The 21,482-nt window shown below is 38.1% G+C and overlaps 1 protein-coding gene and 1 pseudogene across 1 annotated transcript; one reads left to right on the forward strand and one right to left on the reverse strand.

Moving 5' to 3' along the window:
- Positions 1-565: 565 nt before the first annotated feature.
- On the forward strand, positions 566-17,683 carry BPIFC (BPI fold containing family C). Its single transcript, XM_060779711.2, is given in 16 exon segments — positions 566-611; positions 614-718; positions 1,652-1,763; positions 2,851-2,979; positions 3,393-3,551; positions 5,960-6,023; positions 7,283-7,343; positions 9,988-10,079; positions 10,380-10,553; positions 12,009-12,062; positions 12,225-12,395; positions 13,165-13,232; positions 14,468-14,510; positions 14,962-15,025; positions 15,983-16,059; positions 17,534-17,683. Coding segments are annotated over 16 exon segments (1,497 nt in total). The 3' UTR covers positions 17,612-17,683.
- LOC132775532 (L-amino-acid oxidase-like) lies at positions 8,605-9,829 on the reverse strand (annotated as a pseudogene).
- Positions 17,684-21,482: the final 3,799 nt, after the last annotated feature.

Genomic DNA, 21,482 nt, shown 5'->3' on the forward strand with positions numbered 1-21,482 from the left:
ACAACAAAGACTTGAGAGGCCTGGGTTGTAGAAGACAAGATCATAGCTTTTCAGCAGATTTTGGTAAAACAGGAGTCATTTTGTAACCAAACATGCTTGGTTTCAACTGAAACGTAAATTATACAGAGTTGTTGAAAATTATATAGTGTATACTGTTGAAGGCTTTCATGGCCAGAATCACTGGGTTCCTGTAAGTTTTCAGGCGGCATGACCATGTTTTAGAAGCATGCTTCTGGAACATGGCCATGCAGCCCGAAAAAATTTATAGCAACCCAATATAGTGTGTTCTTGTCGTGAGCAATTTAACATAGAAATACTGTTGTGTAACAAATGTAGTATCCTGTGGACAGCTGAGAGACACCAAATTTGCTTGAACTATTGGGGCCACTTGATATACAGTTCAAGCAAATTTGAAGAAGACTTATAATTGGTAAGAGTGTTCTTTTGTTCCAAAATAAAATAGCTCAACCTGTCCAAATGATAAAAGTCACTGCAGAGTGTGAGTTAGAGGGCGATATCAGATGGATGGTATGGGGTGGAGGGAAAGGAGAAAAAATTATATTAAATGACACATGTTTTAACAGGTGTTTTCGAAAAAGGAGGAAAAGAGGAAATATGAGTGCCTGTAGTTTTTTGCTCCTTTTGAGCCTCTCCAGCTTATGCCTAAATGCTAACCCTGGCATCAAAGTGAAGATTACTGAAGAAGGTTTGCATTTTGGTGAGTTGCAAAGTTACATGTTTAGAATCGTAACTTAATGAGGGGAAAAGTATGTTCCTTTAGGTAGCTGGTTACATTGGCTCTAATATATTGTGTGCTCTCATGTCATTTTCAACTTATGGTGACCCTAAGGCAACCTTATCATGGGGTTTTCTAAGGCTTAAGTGTGCATGACTGTCCCAAGGTCGCCTAGTGGGTTTCCATGGTCAAGCAGGGAATTAAGCCTTGCTCTCGAGAATCATAGCTAATCTCACAGCCAAATTTAACTAGATCTCTGACAAAAATGACTTTCTCCTCCTGGCAGTGAGATATAGAATGAAAAACTACACCCAGTTTTGGCTCATGCCCTGCCAAAAGTTGGCACCCAGCTCCCAACAGATTACTTTTGAGGGACCTCCTCTTTAGTTCACCAGGTCCTATTTTGCATCCATGATTAAAGTGGTGGTGGGGGGGGGTTGCCTTAATATTAAAACTTGTTGACTAAGCATCAAGTAGTGATTAAGCTTCAGATGGCAAGCTAATGGGTATACTGCAGATCTCATGACATGAATTTTTTTAAGGCCTTTTAAAAATACACTTTTGAAAGACGGGAAAAACCTTGTAGAAGACAATGCATTCCTCTTAATCCTATCTGTCAGGAATACAGCTCTTGTCAACAACACTCTCTATCATTTGGAGCTTTTGAGTCATCTCCAAGAGCAGACTCATGGATTATTTTGCAGTAATCAAGCTTGGAGGTGACCTGAATGAGCATGGCTAGGTCAGGCCCAACTAAAGGGAGATAAACTTCTACATCTGCTTTAGCCAAATGAAATCCATATTAGCCAATAGAATTAAAGTGGAACGTGCTTTAAAATATAATTTGCATTTTTCTGTATCCACCACATCTTTTCATCCAAACAGAAAGTGAATTGAAATCATGTGCTTTTGTAGGTATGCAGGTTGGACTAGAGCTCTTGAAGCAAAGATTAAAGGAAGCCATCATTGAGGACTGGCATGGAGAAGATACGTCTGGATTTAGTGGATATAATTACACAGTTTCAAAGTAAGCAATGTTATTTGCATACATGGGATCTTTAGTACTGAGGAAATGATTGCTTTACAGCAATCAAGTAGGGATAGAATGAAAGATGTGGATCTTTACATCCAAGATAATGCTATTATTATTCAGTAATTCCCTACCCAAAGGTCAGGATCCTTTAATAGTATTTATTCACATAAAAATCCCACTTCCTTTCAGCAAAATTTTCCTGCCATGTTAATTAGCGTTTTCTTCATTGCAAGTTCTGCTTTTATATTTATTTCTGTTTAGTAGTGTTTGCTCTTAATGATGAATTGCCCCTTATTTTAGCCCTCTTTTTAAAAATTCCTATGAAGAAGTGTGAAGAGAGGAAAGGTACAATTTCGCCCATCCTTATCACACACTCTGTGGCTTATTTTGCTGTAAAGGAAGAGAGAAGCAAAGGCAACCAATAAATAAAATTGTGGCCATCCCTTCCAACCATACTCAAAATTATGCTGAAACACTATCTGTCCAGTTCTGGGCACTACAAGAAGGATATTATCAAGTTGGAATGTGTCCAGAAAAGGACAACCAAATGAGAAAAAAAGGCATGGAAGCCAAGCCCTATAAAGAATGGCTTAGGGAACTGGGTATGTTTAGCTTGGAGAAAAGAAGATTGATAGGTATATGTTCCCCACATTTAACTTTTTGCAAGGATGTCATATTGAGGAGGGGACAAGCTTGTTTTCTGCTGCTCCAGAGACTAGGACACAAAGCAATGAAATTAAACTGCAGGAAAAGAGATCCCATCTAAACATGAGGAGCAAGTTCCTGATGGTAAGAGCCCTTTGACAGTCAAATATTCTGCCTTCTAGTATGGTGGAGTCTCGATCTCTGGAAGTTTTTGAACAGAGACTAGACAGCCATCTATCAAGAATGTGTAGCATCGCTAGAAACAGGATGGTCCTTGTGGTATCTTCCAACCCTATTATTCTGTTACTTCGCTCTATTGAGAGTACAGAAAACAGTCAAAGCAAATTAAGACAAAGCTCCAATTGCTGATAATTGGTCATTGGTTTTATTATTCTTAAAAACCCTAACACATTTTGGCCATTTTGGTGATTTGCAGGATAAAAATCCAGCATGTTCAGTTCCCTGGAAAGTCACTGTTTCTCATACCTGGCACTGGGATGAAGCTACTGGTTCATGATGCTTCAGCAATTGCTACTGCAGACTGGAGATTTTCCACCTGGTTACTGTGAGTATAACAGAGAAGGACGAACTAGATATGTTCAGACATTTATAGACTCAAAAAAGTACAATCATCACTCCACATTTGGTCGGTTAGGGGCACAGGACCTCTGCGAGAGTGAAAAACCATTAATAAAGAAATTGCTTGTTTTAAGAACCAGTGTTTATACTCTTTATGAATTTCTAGGTCTTTCAACATGACTGTAGGGTTTACTTCCACTGGAAACAAACATTAGAATTGCACTGGATTGCCTAGACAGAGAACTTCTCTCTAGAAATCTCTAGGTATTTCAGCATGAATTAGAACAAAATGTTGATTAAAATATCAGTGTTCAAAAGCAGGGATTACTATTCAATGAACAAGTCTTTTAAAGTATAGCCTTAAACTGATCAGGTTAATGAATTGTGTTTTTTTAATAGCAGCAGAAGTTCAGGAAAACTGAAAGTCTGCCTTACAGGGGTGTCTATCTCTGCTGCTGCAAAAGTGTCAACTGATGAGGATGGTCACCCAAAGTTGCTACTTGAAAATTGCATTGGAAATGTTGATGGTATTGATATCCAGCTGGATGACACGTCTAGGTAAGACAGAAAAAATGTTTTATCTTATTTGTGAGAGGAATTAGACAATGATATAAGGTTATTTTTTTCCTGGATAAAACAATATATGCATCATTGAAGGCTTTCATGGCCGGAATCACTGGGTTGTTGTAGGTTTTTTTCGGGCTATATGGCCATGGTCTAGAGGCATTCTCTCCTGACGTTTTGCCTGCATCTATGGCAAGCATCCTCAGAGGTAGTGAGGTCTGTTGGAACTAGGCAAAAGGGTTTATATATCTGTGGAATGACCAGGGTGAGACAAAGCAGAAAAGAGTTCTTTGTCTCACCCTAGACAAAAGGGATATATAAACCCTTTTGCTTAGTTCCAACAGACCTCACTACCTCTGAGGATGCTTGCCATAGATGCAGGCGAAACGTCAGGAGGTAATGCCTCTAGACCATGGCCATATAGCCCGAAAAAACCTACAACAACCCAATATATGCATCTTTCATGATTCCATATAATCACAACCCATTTCCTCAAATGCTAACTTCAGAAATACAAAAATGTTTCTGATCCTCACAATAAATCATGCAGAATCATGGTTATCAGGATTTACATGAAAAGCCATGCCATATACATTAGGCCACCCTAAAGTAATCCTTCATGATCAGATGAGAACATTTCCTGAAGGTCCTTTCTGAAGATGATATTTTGTTATACCACGTGTACCCCTTCTGCTCTTCTCCTATAGACACTCAGAAAAAGAACATAATCCTCCCTCCTTTAACATCTGTATTAGACTTTCTGACAAGATGGCATGAGTGGATTGAAGTATGAGGGTAGATAGTTCTTCGCACTGCCCTAGCTTTTCCCATGTCATCAAATTGTCACAGATGATCCAGCAATTCCCATGCCACTAAGTCAATGGTTCTCAAATTTTGGTCCTCCAGGTGTTTTAGACTTCGATTCCTGTTGGCCAAGCTGGTTGGGATTTCTGGGAGTTAAAGTCTAGAACCATTGGGGGACCAAAGTTTGGGAACCACTGTACTAAGATAATATCAATAGTGTTATCATTTTGAGGCACCCATCCCAATAGGATCATGGGAAACCTTGGGCTGACAAAAATATCCAAACAGAAAGTTCAAGCATCAAAAAATAATAACAGAACTTAAGACCTCTGAGTGCTATTTGTGGAAGAAACTAAAATGAAGCAGTAATGGCAAAGTAAAATTAAATTGGATGAACACAGTTGTTTTTTCCATAAGGGGTTGTGCTAGCAGTCATGTATACTTTAAAAAGGGAACATCATGAAATTCCCAATCACCCACAACTGATACAACTCTGATACAGTAGAAGCAATCTCCATATTTAGAAAGTGAAGAACAGCAGGTGCTGTTCCAGCCAGCACAGCGAACTAATTGGAATTTCTGTTCAAGAACTATAGGAGGCTTCCATGCATGCTCCATAATTATTAGATTAATTTTTCTTGGTGGTTCCACAACAAATCTTACATCTAGATTTTATTTAGGAAAGGTTTGGGGTTAGGTGGTAAGTAAGATCGTTATTTCTAAAATAAATAGCATTGGCGCCTTTTATTAACAAGCTACAAGGCCTTAACTTGGAATGTTTTCCTGATCCAGTTTGAAGGCCCACAACAGTTTCGTACTGGACCAGATACCTCCACAGCTTCTCTTTGCATCAAAATGTGTAATACTCAGAGAGCGGAACCTTTGGAGTGGCAACAGCAAGTTAAACGTGGAGCAGTTTTAAGCAAGAAGCTGATAGAACACTCTAACCAGAATATGGATCACATACATGATTGAGCCTTTATTACTGCTTTTCATACAAAATCTAAATGCCTGGTTTGAGAATGTATTTATTAAATGTTTGAATAACATAACATAGAGACTGCCATGAATGGTCCTCTATGCAAAAACCCCATGTATAGAAGTACAGGTTGAGTTTCTCTTATCTAAAATGTTTAGGACCAAAAGATTTTTAGGTTTGGTTTTTAAATTGTTTTTAGAACACATCTGTATTTGCGTAAACATAATGGATGAGGGATTGTCAAGAAAGGTGGCTATTTGCTAGTCCAGTCTCCTTGAGGAGCCCTGCCAGAAGAAAGAGAAGAAGGAGAGGACTCCATTTCACAAGACCCCTGTAAAAAACTAAACATCCCACTTGTTTTTGTGGCACCCTTTTAGTAAATCAGCTGAAAAGGAAAATTCCTCCACTTCCCTGTCCCTGGTGAGTCTTCTTTGTTTTCTTTGGGGTGTATATAGCCAGTCTACACACCACTTAAGATTTAGGAATATTTAGGATTTTGGGTTTCTGGATCAGGGAGACTCAACCTGTATTGAGAAAAAAACAGCATTTATATTACCAGGATTTATTGCATTGTTAATGCTTGCAGTATCTATAATTTCACTTTTTTTTCTTTTTTCAGGTGGTTTTATAGACTCCTTGTTAATTTATTGGAGAGGCCTCTTCGCAACGCCTTCAACTTAAATGTAAGTGAAATGTCCCTTACATTTCTTTCAAATTCAACCCAAAATAAGTACCAGTAAATAAAAGACTGCTGCAAACTTCAATACATGTAGAATGTTTGTGTAGTTTGGAGTTTGACACTAAAGACATTTTGTGTAACTTGACATTTAATGTGGTGGTGAAATGTATGCATTTATTAATATTGTTTTGATAGGATAACATAACAGTCCAGCAACAGGCATGTAACCAGGGGAGGGGAGCTTGAGGGGCTTCAGCCCCCCCCCCCCCAAATTCTCAGGGTGGTCCGCAAGAAGGCCTTACTGGTACACTATTCAAACTGTTATGTTTATTCATATCATGATCTGATCACCATGCTCAAAGTGTTATGTTTATTCATATCATGATCTGATCACCATGGGGGGATTTGGATAACAATACAAAAGGTCTGCTAGGGTAGATCCTCACCCCCCCCCCCCCCCCCGAATCAAAATCCTGGCTACAGGTATGTCCAGCAATAACTACTTTTTCAATTTAGTTGTCTGGTGATTTGTGGGTTTTTTTAAGGAGAAAAAGATGTTTTCATGATTAGAATAACAAACAGAAATAGATAATTTAAACAAATGTAATCATAATGATGTTTTTTTAAAAATTGTTTTTCTAAGCTGTATGTCAGATCTATGATTCTAAGTGATTATTTTGATTTATACTCACTTTAGGAGCCATATATATACCTTGCAGGACATTGTGCATATATAGAACCAGTTCAGCAATTCAAAAATGTTCCCAATCAATATATTCAGAAACTGTTTAGTATTTATCTCCCTTTATCATTCAGATAATTTCCTAGTATCTATTTATCGATTTTCCTCTCTACACATGACTTTCTTTATGTAAATGCATTTTCTCTGACTGATTTTGACTCATTAGACGGATAATTATTTTGATGTCTTAGCCAGCTTTTCAGAAGTCCCTTCAAGAATTGTAGAATATATTTTCCCAATGCATTAAAGCTGATGCTTGCTTTATAATACGTGTGATAAAGCATCAGCTTTATATGATGAAATGAGGAGTGACATACGTATTTTGGATAGTTTTTTAAAGGCATTGTTGTGTATTTATCTGATTTTAATTGACATTGTCCATTATGTGTAATTAAATTTTAAACGAATTGTTATCCTGGGCATTCAAGATAAAGCAAGCTAACAAAGTAAAAAAGACAGGATCATTGATTCTTTGTACCCAACCCGTGAACTGAACACTGATCAGATTAATGTGTTTTTAGTTGTGTCCAGGCATTTATTCGGAGGTCGAACGTTTTAATGCAGAACTGAAACTGCATCAAAGTAAGTTGCAACTGCATCTTCACTGATATTTTGGGAAGTCCTTTTGGCTATGTAACTAGTGAGAATCACCATAATTGCATGTTCACTATCTATATGATACACCTGTGCACGACAACAACCCACTATCAGGTCCACATATGTGATATGGAGAGGGCACTGATTTAATTTTGCTGTAAAAAATTAAGTTCTGTTTCCTAGAATAGGGAAAGGTAAACACAGAATTTACAGAGATTTTTTAAAAGGTAATTTTAAAAATGATAGTTGTGGTCATTTTGTGGTCATTTTCACAATGCTGCAATTACAACAGCAACTGGACTACCTAGGAGAAAAAAACATACATTTCCTAGTAATTACTCATACCCTGCTTGAGTGCTGGAAAAATGCAATATTTATTAAGATTGACATATTTATTTATTTACTATACTTGTATAACACTTTTCTCCCCCTAAGGAAATTCAGGGGGAGGATTGTACAACAATAGATAGAAAATATACTATTGTTGCATGAGGTCCAATGGCCTTCTCTCATTAGACTGTGTCTAGTATAGCCAACCCCAAGAGCGGTGCAGTTATGTTCCTGCTTTTGATATTTGTTGTTGTTATTACTACATGACAGAGTCCAACCTATGGTGACACTATCATAAGGTTTTCTTGGCAAGATTTATTAAGAGCAGGTTTGCCACTGCCTTCCTGAAAGGCTAAGAAGATGTGAGTTGCCTAACGGCATCCAGCAAGTTTCCATGGTTGAGTAAGGGTTCGAACCCTCGTCTTTCGGAGTCCTAGCCCAAAACCACTTCATCACACTGGTTCGCTTGACTTATTTATTTATTTGCTGTATTTATGTAACACTTTTCCCACTCCTGGGGGGACTCAAAGCGGTTTACAAAATACTAATGGCAAAATTCAATGCCAAACATACATGTAAAAATCATAATATCTGAACAATAACATATAAGTTAAAGTTATTAAGACCATGAAACATAACACAGAAGCAACATTTAAACATTAAGACATCCTAGTATAAACATTAACATCACATGATCCAAAATTGTAAACCATAGCAATTCCAACTGTCAATTGCACACATTCCCTAATCAATGGGGAATATGTGCAATTGACAATATCTATCCTTTTGTGCTGAATATGCTCACACTCTTTCATAACCACTACTGCAAACACCCAGTAATTAGAAGTGAGAGAAGTCTATCTATTCTGTCATTTATTTTATGGATAGGTGTGACATATTCTTATTTTTCTAGCTCCTACAAGGCAGGTTTAGCTGCCCTGAAATGAATAGCACTTACTGCTCTTATTGCAGATTTCATACCACTCTCAGTCCAATCATGGGGATGAGCTAAATGTCCTCTTGCAAAGTAAACCCTCCCTTCATTCTGAACCAATGTCTTGAAAAACCGACTGAACTCGTAGGGTGCCAGAACAGCAAAAGCCTCCAAGGAAAATTTGTCCAGGGTCCATTTATAAACCACATGTTTGTTGCAAACTGATCTGAGATAGTTTTTAGAGATATTGTGCAATTGTGATAGGTCATCCAGCACCACATCAACGCACTTTTCCTCACTGAGGGGAAGAAAAAAATTTGAATCCTTCTAGGTGGTATAAGAAGCCAGGAGGACCCCAAGGCTGTTGGTGAAATTGTGGTTTGGAAAGTAGATCGCTCGGGATGACCAATCGGTCATTGACCTTCCATCTCAAATCCCTTCTCTCTCCCAAAAATGTGTCTGTGCAAGCCAAGGCAATTTTAGTGGCACTTGCATAATTGAAGGAACGGAGGCCATGGGCCTTTGTATTTGAAAGTGGAGGCTGGAATTTGATGAGTCAGGTGGCTTTGGGCATAACTCTGGCAAGGACGAAGTCAGCGGTCAGCCAAGACAAGGCACTTTTGCCCTTTCTGCAGAAAAACACAGTAGCTTTCTGACCCAAGTGGATCATCTTCTCTATTTGAGTGCTGAGGTGAATTATTTCAGGCAGTTTTTGGAGGAAGGTGTTGGGGAACTTGTCAAACTCACCTTTAATTTCATCAACTGAAATCATCAATTTTATCAACTGAAAAAAAAATCAAATGGCTGAATACAGAGATAAAAAAAACGAAAGATGAAATTCAGCCTTTTGATTCCCGAGTGCACCAATCATATCCACAGCTTCTCTAAAACAAATATTTCCAGAGAGTCAATTTTTCAGCCAAGTACAGATTGTAATAAAACTTATTCAGATATTCTTTTTATTTGCTGTGGTTGCAATTCTAATTACAAGATGGAAAAATCCTCCCCTGAACATATGGCAGTACACAATTATAGCACTGTTATTCTATTTGAATTGCCTTATGGATGTAAATATGAGCTCTAATTCCTCACCATACAGCAAACCCCAGGATTCCTTGACAGTTGAAGCGGAATCATAGAACTATAATTCTGTGATATGAAAAGTCCCTTATTGGATCTTAATAAACATGATTTGGATATGTGACATATGCAGCTTGAAATCATTCAATTTAACTCAAAAAGGGTCTTATTCTACTAATAGCAGCACCACAAGAAGCATTATCAGAATGATTTTGAATCCTTTTTTATCTGGTTATATGGATATCTCTATCTTATAATATCTTTTTTGTCCCCTACTCTTAACAGGCTGGATCCAGCTTGATGCTTTTGCAGTAATAGACTACTCTTTGGTAAAACCTCCATCTATTTCACTGACATCGGTTAGTGTGGATTTTAAGGTAACATGCTAATCTTACATCATATTTTCAAGAACTTCATCAAGATAACTTTGTTCATCATTTGAATAAATTACAGATGTTTGACTAAGTTGGCATTACTTAAATTAAGTGATGAACTGTAGCAATCAAAACTAACATTTCCAATACCTGCAATGAAAGGTCATCCTTAGATATTAGCAAAGTTTTCAGCCATTTCAACCATAATTTCAAGAGCTGGTATGACAACCTAACATGTCTTTATCCCCAAGTTTTTGGATTCTGAGAACCTTAATATTTTATTCTTCATGTCATTCTTTTCAGGGGGCCGTCTACTCAGCAGTAAACAGAACACAGCTTTCTTTTGAGCCGGACCCTTTCCTTCTCCCAAACACAAGTGACTCTATGCTCTATATAGGAATCTCAGAATATTTCTTTCGTTCTGCTTCACTGGCTTATTACACTTCTGGGGCTTTTGACGTTTCTACTGAAAAGGAGGTAAGAATAAGCTATGTAGGATTAATACTATCTTTCAAAGAAAACAATAGTAAGTGGAAGTGAGGATCTGTTTTTCTATGGAACAGTATTCCATTCCTGAGAGTCTAGTTGCCAAAGTGATTGGCTTCAGTTAGTTGAGGGAGCAAAGGACATGAACAAGATGAACTCTGAGCCCAAAAATTACATTACAAAACATTCCCAAGACTTTGCAGTTGCTTCATCTATGAGCTAACCTTGCCTCTCTTTCCTAGGTCTGTTCTCCAGAACCATCTCCAAAGACAGTTCTACACAGACCATTTATCCTGAGTCTAGGGAATAGGGGATGGCTGTGTAAATTATTGTTGCTGGTTCCATCTCGGAACCTGTCCAACTGCTTACATAGGTCCAAAGTTACTGTTTACTCTGGATTCTTGGGGTTAATGTGGGCTGTACTAATCCAAATCAGCTCCATGCTTCATTTAGTTGCAACAGAGCGGATTTATCCACCCTTTGGGATAACTCATCAATGTAGATGTGCCCCAAAAGTAAAAAGTGGTTTTACCAAAGCCAGGTAGTTGAAGCAGGACTATCATCATTGTTAGGCAGTCATGCACTTTCTCCAAACAAATTTTTGGGTGTCATGAAGATGCAGTAAATTCCTGGTTAGTGTGTGTGTGTGTGTGTGTGTGTGTGTGTGTGTGTATCTTCTGGCAGTTATGCCCATTGTCTTGAGTGACCAGTGGCATTATCTACTGTTCTGCTTTGGGCAGCCTTATGTCTTGAGCCAGTCTTCAACAGAGTGGGTACAGACATGTTCAGTACCAGAAGTTTTCTCTGAGAATCTGGTGTTTGAAATGCCAACTTGACAGCAGTAATTCTGAAATTCTGTTGCCTCCGTCCCATTGTTGGAAGAACATGTTTGTTTGTATCTTTAGATTTCTCTAGTCTGAAAATACCTAATTTCCTTTTCGTTGACAAAGAAGGATATCATTCGAAATGCCACATACAAGCAACGAAGTTATATCATATCCTTCCTCAGAACATATGATTGATCAAGAGCAACTAACAAAAAGGAGCAGTTTAGATGGTTTCTGAACAAACACAGGGCAAGACCCTCCTTGCCTACTAGTTCTAGTTGGCAACAATTTTCAACTTTAAGGTGGAAATAGGAGGTGCATTATTAGACATTAGTTAGTATAGCCCTCCTACAATCCAAAGTAGGAGTGACTGTGGCCTTCTGAGATTGCAGCTTCATTTTTCTTGCCATTGGCTGTAATCTGTTGGCCAGGGGCCATCCAAACTTTTAGTCCAACATCTGCTATTATTTTAAAGTGTTGCATTAAATGTATATGTCCCTGCAAAACGTGATCAAGTTCTCTCTGCAAGAATTGGTTGTAAGCTAGTAAGCAAACCAAATCAATGTATTATTTAAAACATGTGCATTTGTTTCTCATTACATTTTATTTTAATTCTCAGCTTTCCGCTTACTTCAGGTTAACTACAGAGACTTTCAACAATATCATCCCCACAGTAAGTTCCTTTATGTTTATGAACCTTATTATCTAAAAAGAAAGCCTATTCTTCTGCAGTTCCAAGAGTTCTAACCAAGAATGGGTTGTATTATCAAAGTTTATAAAGCAAATAAATAAATAAATCTGTCCTCAATATTTTTGTTATTTTTCAACTCTATAGGTTGCCTTTTATTATGGGGTATCAAATCCAGTAATGATGAATCTAACAGCTACAGCAGCACCTGTGATCAGTCTTCGCAATGGTAGATTTCTCCTTGAGCTGTCTGGCTCCATGGATGTGCTGGTAGTTCAGCCAAATTTCACAACCAACTCCATGTTCACCTTGAACATAGTGAGTACAGCATAACAAATTCACTCCTTTTAGGCTTTTTCACCTGCAAGAATCTTTGATACTTGAGTTGCCATCAAAACGTAGTATTCCAAAGAGACACAGCTTGCAGCCTTTCTGTCTTAAGAATCTTTTAATAATTATATTGTTGTTGTTGTTATTGTGGGGTTTTTATGCCCCATTTTTTCTCTTCACAAAGGAGACTCAAGAATGCTTAAGCAGGCAATACCATATTAGCTGGATGGATAGCCAGACTTGGCAAAAGAGAAACCTAAGAATTTAAAGAGAACTGAATCACTGAATCGGAACAAATATATAATCCAGCTTTCTATTTGCTCAGTGATCAAACCGATGCCATAAGCACAATAGAATTTTCTTCCTGGTTTTCCACACAAAGTGTATATGTTCAGAGGTGTCCTGCCTCATATAATTATGACTAGGAATAATTATATTTTTATCTTCTAAAAAATAGCTTCCTATTGTCTTATTTTAATTTTCATCCCATGTGCCCCTTTCCTACTTTCTTTTCTATTTTGTTAAAGTTTCATAATTCAAAAACTTCTTTAAAATTAAATGGAAGAGAGGATTTTCAAAATGTTTAGTTCTGTAAATGCTTTGAAAAAGAAAGCAAAAAAATTAGATGAAAGAGGGAGGGAGAAATATGATACCCAAATAAACAAAACTTTCTCATTTTGCTTTGCAAAAAGTTTTGGTATTATTGCCTTGCTGTAAAAGAGGAGTATGATAAATGTAGACTTTTTCCCCAATATAGACAGCCAAAACCCACATCAACCTGATCATATTTGAAAAGAATCTGATACCTACTTTATGTCTGGACAGGTAATGTTTGTTTGGATTTTTTAACCTATTGTATTTGTGAAGGCCCCTTGAGTACAACAGACTGACAAAAAATTGAAGTTGCTATTCTCTTTAACATGATATGTCATTTAAATTGTTGTTTAAATCAAAGATACTACTAACATTAAAATATTCTAACCCTTAACATGTTTTGTTCTGCTTTTGCTAGAGTTTAATCGAAATCAAAAAAATTATCTTGTTGGATCATAGTAATTTAATCGGAGCCCTCAGTGTCACAATGGATTAAATCCTTGTGCCAGCAGGACTGCTGACCAAAAGCTCGATGGTTCGAATCTCGGGGGAGGGGTGAGCTTCCGTCTGTCAACTCCTGCAGGGACACGAGAGAAGCCTCCCACAGGATGGTAAAACATCCAGGCATCCCCTGGACAATGTCCTTGTAGATGGCCAAATCTCTCACACCAAAAGCAACTTGCAATTTCTCAAATTGCTCCTTTCACAAAAATACACCTAATTTAATCACCAAGTTAAAAAAAATAGGATGGGAAACTCATGTTAGTATTTATAGGTAGTTAATGCCATTCAGTTAGATGATTGGTTACAGTTGTAAAGGTTTATTCCTCCAGCAGATGAAAAGTGTGCAGGTGAAGTTGAATGCTTGAAGCAAACTGTCCTTAGGGATCCTGAAAGGTACCTTATATACCCTGGGAATGAATATCAGTGAAGCCTATACCCTGGCTTCCTCTGGACCTACTGAACAACCACATAGATGCTTCCAACTGGCCATCTTTCCTGTTATTTCCCAGAACCTAAAAAACCAAATGGAGATTGTTGGGAAGAAGGCAGTAACCAAGCACACCAGAAAATGGTGGATGTGTGTGTGATCCATAAAGGTCTTTCCCCAGTAAAGTGAGGAATTCATATTTCCTTTGTGCCAGGTTATTTGCAGCCATCGAAATTTAAACTGCTCATGTAAACACAGAAGGTTCAGCAATATTTGGCAGTCATAATGGCAAAACTAACCGAGCACACAGGTTTGGCCTTTCATGCTACTTAGAGGAAAGGGGTAACCAGCCCTAGGACCAGTGTCATGTATGTGCTATTAATGAAAAACGTTACATGGAGTAGAAGTTTTATCAGTCCTGGCTGGCAGTGATATGTGATCCTGGGAGTTTCAGGTGAACAGTGTCTAGAGGGCCACAAATCGCCTAACTCTAGCATGCAGAACTCACTCTGAAACTTTTCCTTTTCTTTCACAGCTTTGAACTCTCCTTGGCTAACTCGACTATCGGTTTCTTCAAGGTAAATTTTAACCTATAGGAAAAGCAACCTACAGAAAATAAAGTCAGATGCAGCATTCGATAAACAATATCATTGAGTGAAAATGTGTTTCTTAATTTGACTTTGGCTTGCAGTATGTATGGTGGGATTCTTTTGGTGATTAACTTTTTATTACTTTTTTCTTCCAATTTTTCTTTCCTGACATATTTCACAATTCATAAACTACTACAAACCATACAGTGACCAGCAGCTTAGGTATCAGATGTTCCATAGCAAAATTCCATAATAAATTCCACAAAATCATAATATAGGTGCTTGCTTGCTTTCTTATCCTGTTCAGATTAAAGAAGTCTAAGAGATAGTTCCCAGTACTCATAAAACAGTGTCAATTGTACAAAGAAAACAATTCTACTCCATGTAATCCAACTTTTCAATTCTTCTTTGAGCTGTCACATTTTCTTTAACATTTCAGGCTTCAATTATGAAGAATTTCATGTCTTATATTTTACAAAAAGGAATAATTCCAGCAGCCAATGGTAAGTATAGTGCTTGGGTTGTCTTCTCATTTCTGCAAATTATAAAAAAATATTTAAGGAAAGTTGCATATCTTTTGTTTCTTGCTCCTTTTTCATGGATAATATATACATATTCATAACAAGAAATGAACCAATGTTATTCCAGTACGTTTATAAACTACTTCATGAGGAATTGGAGCTTAGTTGCATGTATGCACACTACTAATAAGAATTGATTTAAAGGGCCAACTGACAAAAAACCTGTGTTTATTTCCTCCTGCCTTCATGATGTGATGACTATATTTTTGCAAATAAGTCCAGTAGTTTGTGATTCTGCTATATACAGACAAGAAATTGAACTGGCTCCAGCTGATTTGAGATGCTGTGTCTGGAAATTCCTGGAACAAATCACACCAGTGATTATTTTGTTGTACTTCTATTATGTAGTAATAGAGAAGTCTCTGTTTGGTATATAACTACATAATAAATCTCAGGAAGTATCGAGATTTTCGAATTACTTTTGATTGTGCCTATATATTCCTATGCCAATCTCTTTCTTGAACTATCTCAGGTTTCCTTCACATCATCCTTTGTATCTTTCCATCTCCTCTTTCCACTGAGAATTGGATTTTGAAAAAATCGACTTGTTGTGGAAATGAGGATTGGTAATAGAGTTCAGTGGAGACCTCTTTTCACCATGATAATAACTTTTTCAGGAGCGAATTTCCTTTCCAAGAAGTATAGATGTTGTTTCACCTTTGCTCTTTACTATAAGTCATTTGTAATTGGGTGTTTGTCCTCAAGTTACATATAACTTTTCAAAAATGAAAACACATACATATACTTGTTTAAGTAGTAATACACAAATTGGGATCCATTTTTAAATTAAACCTATGAGTATTACTGTACCCATGACTAGAAACTCTGGTATTATTGTTTCATAATGGCTACTTTAACAAAACTCTCTTTTTTAAAAAGTCAATCTGAAGGATGGGATCCCTCTCCCTATCTTGGACACAATGGTTCTTGTGCAGCCTGTTATTACAATGCACCAGGTGAGGTTTACAATACCTATGTATGTATGTTTGTATGTATGTATGCATTATTTATTTATTTGCAGTACTTTTATTCTGCCCTTTTCATCCCGCAGAGGACTCAGGGTGGATTACAATGCACATATACATGGCAAACATTCAATGCCATTTAGAGATACAACATATATAGGCAGACACAGAGGCACTTAACATTCCATTCTGGCTTCATGGGGGTATGCTCAATTCTTGCCACAGGGGGCACTGCCATTTCACCTCCATTTGTGACACCGAGTCCTTTGATGGAATACTTCCTCATTCTTTTGCCCACTCTGAAAGGCTTTATGGTGTCATAAATTAGTTAAATTAGCCTCCTCTCATAAAGCAGTACCCAAATTTCCTACTTGACAGATTCAACTCTCTTTCAGGCTGCATGGGTCGACAGCAAGCTAGATTATTAATGGTTGGGAGCTTACTCCGACCAGGGCTGGCTTCGAACTCATGACCTCTTGATCTGTAGTGATTTAATGCAGCTGGCTACTAACTAGCTGCACCACAGCCCAGTCCTTTACATCCTATGTATCAAGAGAGAAAACAAACATGTTTGTTAGCATGCGAATGTAGAATATACAATGGAACCTCTACTTAAGGACATCACAACTTAAGAGCATTTTGAGTTAAGAGTTGTTGCTTGGCCTGGGTTTCACTTCAACATAAGAGTAGCATTTTGATTTAAGAGCTAGCATGAGAGGGAACACTACCGCAAGAGTACTGGGCTTTAAAGGACTCCAAGGGAGCAGCCTCTGTGCCCTGTGCTCTTGTCTGCTTTGGGAAATTGCTGTCCTCTTTGCTCTTGTCCACTTTGAGGAATGCTGGGTAAGTTGATTTTGTGTGGCTTTTATTCCTGGTGTGTTTGTCTTCATAAAGAGAGTGAAGGAGAGAGATCAAGAGAAGGCTGGAATGAGTACAGTATGAAGAAAATGAAGTTTCTGCCTTTTAAGTTTATGCTTTGTGCTTCCTTGCCACAGCTTTATGCTTCTCCCATTTTAAAGTTGATCTTTACTTGTATAAATGCACGTAAATGTATAAATGCAAGTGAATGTGCATTTATACATTAGTTATTTATAAAATACATTTTCTTATTTAAAAACACATAACAAAAATGGGGGGGGGGGGTGGAACTGATTAATTGCATTTCAATGGGAAAATTCACTTTGAGATAAGTGTTTTTTTTATTAAGAACTCATTTATGGACAAATTAAACTCTTAAGTCAAGATATCGCTGTACATAAAATGTAGAAAGTCAGCAACTGCTCATATCCAACTGGAGGTTCTAATTTGTTGTTCCCTATAATTACTACCGGTGATGTAACAGGATTCTCTCATTCGGATATAGATGCAGGCTAATGTAATTAAATTACAATTAGACAAAATTAATTCACATTATTTACGAAGGAACTTTAACAATAGTCAGGACACTGTGAATTTGTCTTTTCAGGGTTACCTTCTGATTTCCACCAATGCTAGGCTCAAGTCCACTAATATTTGGAAAAACAATCATATACACACCTTCTGATATATGGGAACACAGCTATGAATTGAAGGTCAGACTGCTTTGGTTGTGACTGAAGAGAGAAGGTGTGAAAAAAAAAAGACTGGTATATTAAAAGATGGGGAAAGAGTGTGAGTACTTTGTAGGTCAGTAGCACTGGCTGGTATTTTATGCTGTGTTTCAGCATTGTAAATATATTTTTTATGGTTGTATGGAGATTTTAGTTAATAAAAGCTGGGCTCTTGAAAAAATGTGTTTGTCTTAATTTCTAATTACAGGGATTTTTGTATATATGTATGTATTTATATGTGAGGAAACTGACAAATATCTCCTGAAAAAATATATGGGCAATCATTCCCATGCCATCCCTCTCTGATGGTATCACACCGTCAAGTCTTCAATTTTTCCCCCATAGAATTACCAACTGAAAACAAAAACACCTGAGTATTTACAAATACCTTTACCTCTCTAGGAATGAAATGTCCAAACTATGATTACATCACTTTTAGAAGGAAGCTATAGGCATGTTTTAGGGTGTTTATGGCTCTGTATTTATGGCTTGAGTGAGGCAGAGATATCTCACACTTCTCATAATGTTACCTGCCTACCATCTTTTGTGAAGAACAGATTGTTTCCACACATAAAACTTTGTTGTTACTAAAGGCATCTGCAGAATTAATGCAGTTTCATACCACTTTAACCGCCATGGCTTAATGCTTTTGAGTAGTGATTTCAGTTAACCCCTAAAAGCAGGTTCAAGCCTGGCATGCTTCGCTACTGCCAATGAGCCAGATCCAAGACACAAACCAGGTTTGAAGGCAACAGGAATAGAGGTTTATTACTTTCAGGCCTGAAAAGGATATCAGATACAGAGTCTACACTCTCAAAGGATGCAGCAAAGTTCACTTTTTCACTTTGACAGCCATTCAAAATATCCATGCCCTCCCCTGATTGGCTGAAAAGCTGTCCTAGCTAGGATCCGGGCTTTAACTAGCCAGGGATGCCTCCTGACTTCACCGGTGGTCAGGGTTTCCTCTGTGATCATTTGTAGATTTGAAATTTGAGTTATTTGGAAGGTCCACTCTGAGAAAACTGTGGACCAGTGGAATGCGGTGGGGCAATAGGCAAAGCAGTCTGTGATGACATTAATTGCCCAGTCCAGTTTACACAAAGGGTCAGCTCCAGAGAACACAATGGGGTTTTATGTCAATACAAACAGTTCAATGAAAAGTATACAGAGTTAATCTGTTTACTGATATCTGGTGTCTTATGTCATCTCCGGACCCCCTTGGGAAGCTGGGAGACTACTTTAGATAAAGGTAATGGTTTTCCCCTGACATTAAGTCCAGTCATGTCCGACTCTGGGGGTTGGTGCTTATCCCCATTTCTAAGCCGAAGAACCAGGGTTGTCGGTAAACATCTCCAAGGTCATGTGGCCAGCATGACTGTATGGAGTGCCGTTACCTTCCTGCTGGAACAGTACCTACTGATCTACTCACATTTGCATTTTTTTTGAACTGCTAGGTTGGCAGAAGGGAGCCCCCAGTGGCGCAGTGGGTTGAACCGCTGAGCTGCTGAGTTTGTTGACTGAAAGGTTGCAGGTTCGAATCTGGGGAGCAGTGTGAGCTACCGCTGTCAGCCCCAGCTTCTGCCAACCTAGCAGTTCAAAAACATTCAAATGTGAGTAGATCAATAGGTACTGCTCTGGCAGGAAGGTAACAGCGCTCCATGCAGTCATGCCAGCCACATGAACTTGGAGGTGTCTATGGACAACGCCGGCTCTTCGGCTTAGAAATGGGGATGAGCACCAACCCCCAAATATGGACACGACTGGACTTAATGTCAGGAGACAACCTTTACCTTTACCTTTTAGGTTGGCAGAAGTTTGAACCTGCAACCTTCCAGTCAGCTACTTCCAGTCAAACTACTTTACATTATAGCATTAACTTCACATGCTGGAATTTTCCTTTTCTGATGGCCCCAATCTCACAGTAGGTGGGAAGCCAGGTAAAAAGCATTCAGATATAAACATAGGCACATCATATTATTTGTTTTCCAAGAGATAAGCACTGTACTGTATGAGTTACCCTGCTTTAGCACATCTTGTTATCTTTCTTAATAAACATATATGTTGAGATCACAAGGAATTATGAAGGGGACTCCACCTTTTGGTAGAGGAATCTGATTTTTCAGTAACAGTATGGCATCCTATGAGTTGTAGTTTTACAAGGTCTTTAGTCTTTTCTGCTGATGCCTCATCATACTCCAACTCCCAACTCCCATTATTCCATAGCAATGAATCATGGCAGTCAAGGCAGTGTCAAGCTGCATTCACTCTACAGTGTTGAAGCACACCCTATGAGTAGAAATATCTCTATTCGCCTTTGAATACATCTACACTAGAAAGAATGCAGCTTTACACCACTTGGAACTATTATGAAAACATGGGAGTTGTAGTTTACAAAGTCATCAGCCTTCTCTGCCATAGTGCTGGCAACTCACCAAAGTGGAGCCCCCGGTGGTGCAATGGTTAAACCCTTGTGCCAAAGTAATATATTCCCAGAAATACAATAGTATGTATAGGTCAATAATAAATAAACAGGTATGAAATATAAACTTATATTGGATAAACAAGTACAAATTTACAAGTATAATGTTGTTGCTCCATACATCAGAATAAGTATCAAACTAAACATAAATTTGCCACTTGTGAAGTCAGTCAGTTGAACTGAAGAGTCTATAGAGCACACAACCGGTTTCGATTTTTTAGTCTTCCTCGGGTGACTGTGTGTAGGAGTATAGTAATACATTACCTGGAACATATAGCATTTTCTTATATATACAGTTATAAATCAGGTATGAGTACCCACAATTGTACATTTCTGTGACAAACACTTTACATTCCTCTCCCAAGTAGTATTCTATATCTTTTTTCCATTATATCAATAGAGCGTACTAAAAAGGAATAATTTAAGTATATATTTCTTACCTGTTTATTGATTATTGACCTATACATACTGTTGTATTTGTGGGTATATATGACTTTGGTGTATAATCAGGAACCCATTTAATTTAAACCCTTATGCTGGCAGGACTTGCTGACTGAGAGGTCAGCGGTTTGAATCTGGGGAGAGCAGGTTGAGCTCCCTCTGTCAGCTCCAGCTCCCCATATGGGGACATAATAATAATAATAATAATAATAATAATAATAATAATAATCTTTATTTATACCCCGCTACCATCTCTCCCAATGTGGACTTGGGACGACATGAAAGAAGCCTCCCGCAAGGATAGTAAAACATCAGACATCCAGGCATCCCCTGGGCAACATCCTTGCAGACAGCTAATTCTCTCACACCAGAAGCGACTTGCAGTTCCTCAAATTGCTCCTGACATGAAAAAAAAAACAAAACAAAAATAAAGTGCAACTCCCAGGATTCTGTAGCACTGCACCATGGCAGTTAAATGGGTGTCAAACTGTATTAGTTGTACAATGTATATGCATAAAAAGGAACTTTTACACTTATGCAAATCTTTCCCACTAGGACTGGAGGAGGGAGGGTGGATGAGATAGAAACATTTTACATTTAGTCTTATGGTTGTACTGACATGTATATATCGTTCAAAAATCTAGTCAAATTTTTTAAAGGACGAAAAGTAACTCTAGTAAAGGTAAAGGTTTACTGACATCAAGTCCAATTGTGTCCGACTCTGGGCTGTGGTGCTCATCTCCATTTCTAAGCCGAAGAGCCGGTGTTGTACGTAGACACCTCCAAGGCCATGTGGCTGGCATGACTGCATGGAGCGCTGTTACCTTCCCGCTGGAGCGGTACCTATTGATCTACTCCCACCGGTTTAATCCACTGCGCCACTATTGTTGTACTGACATGTTGTA

This window comes from Anolis sagrei, chromosome 5, assembly GCF_037176765.1.
Source record: "Anolis sagrei isolate rAnoSag1 chromosome 5, rAnoSag1.mat, whole genome shotgun sequence".
In the NCBI taxonomy this organism is placed as follows: domain Eukaryota; kingdom Metazoa; phylum Chordata; class Lepidosauria; order Squamata; family Dactyloidae; genus Anolis; species Anolis sagrei.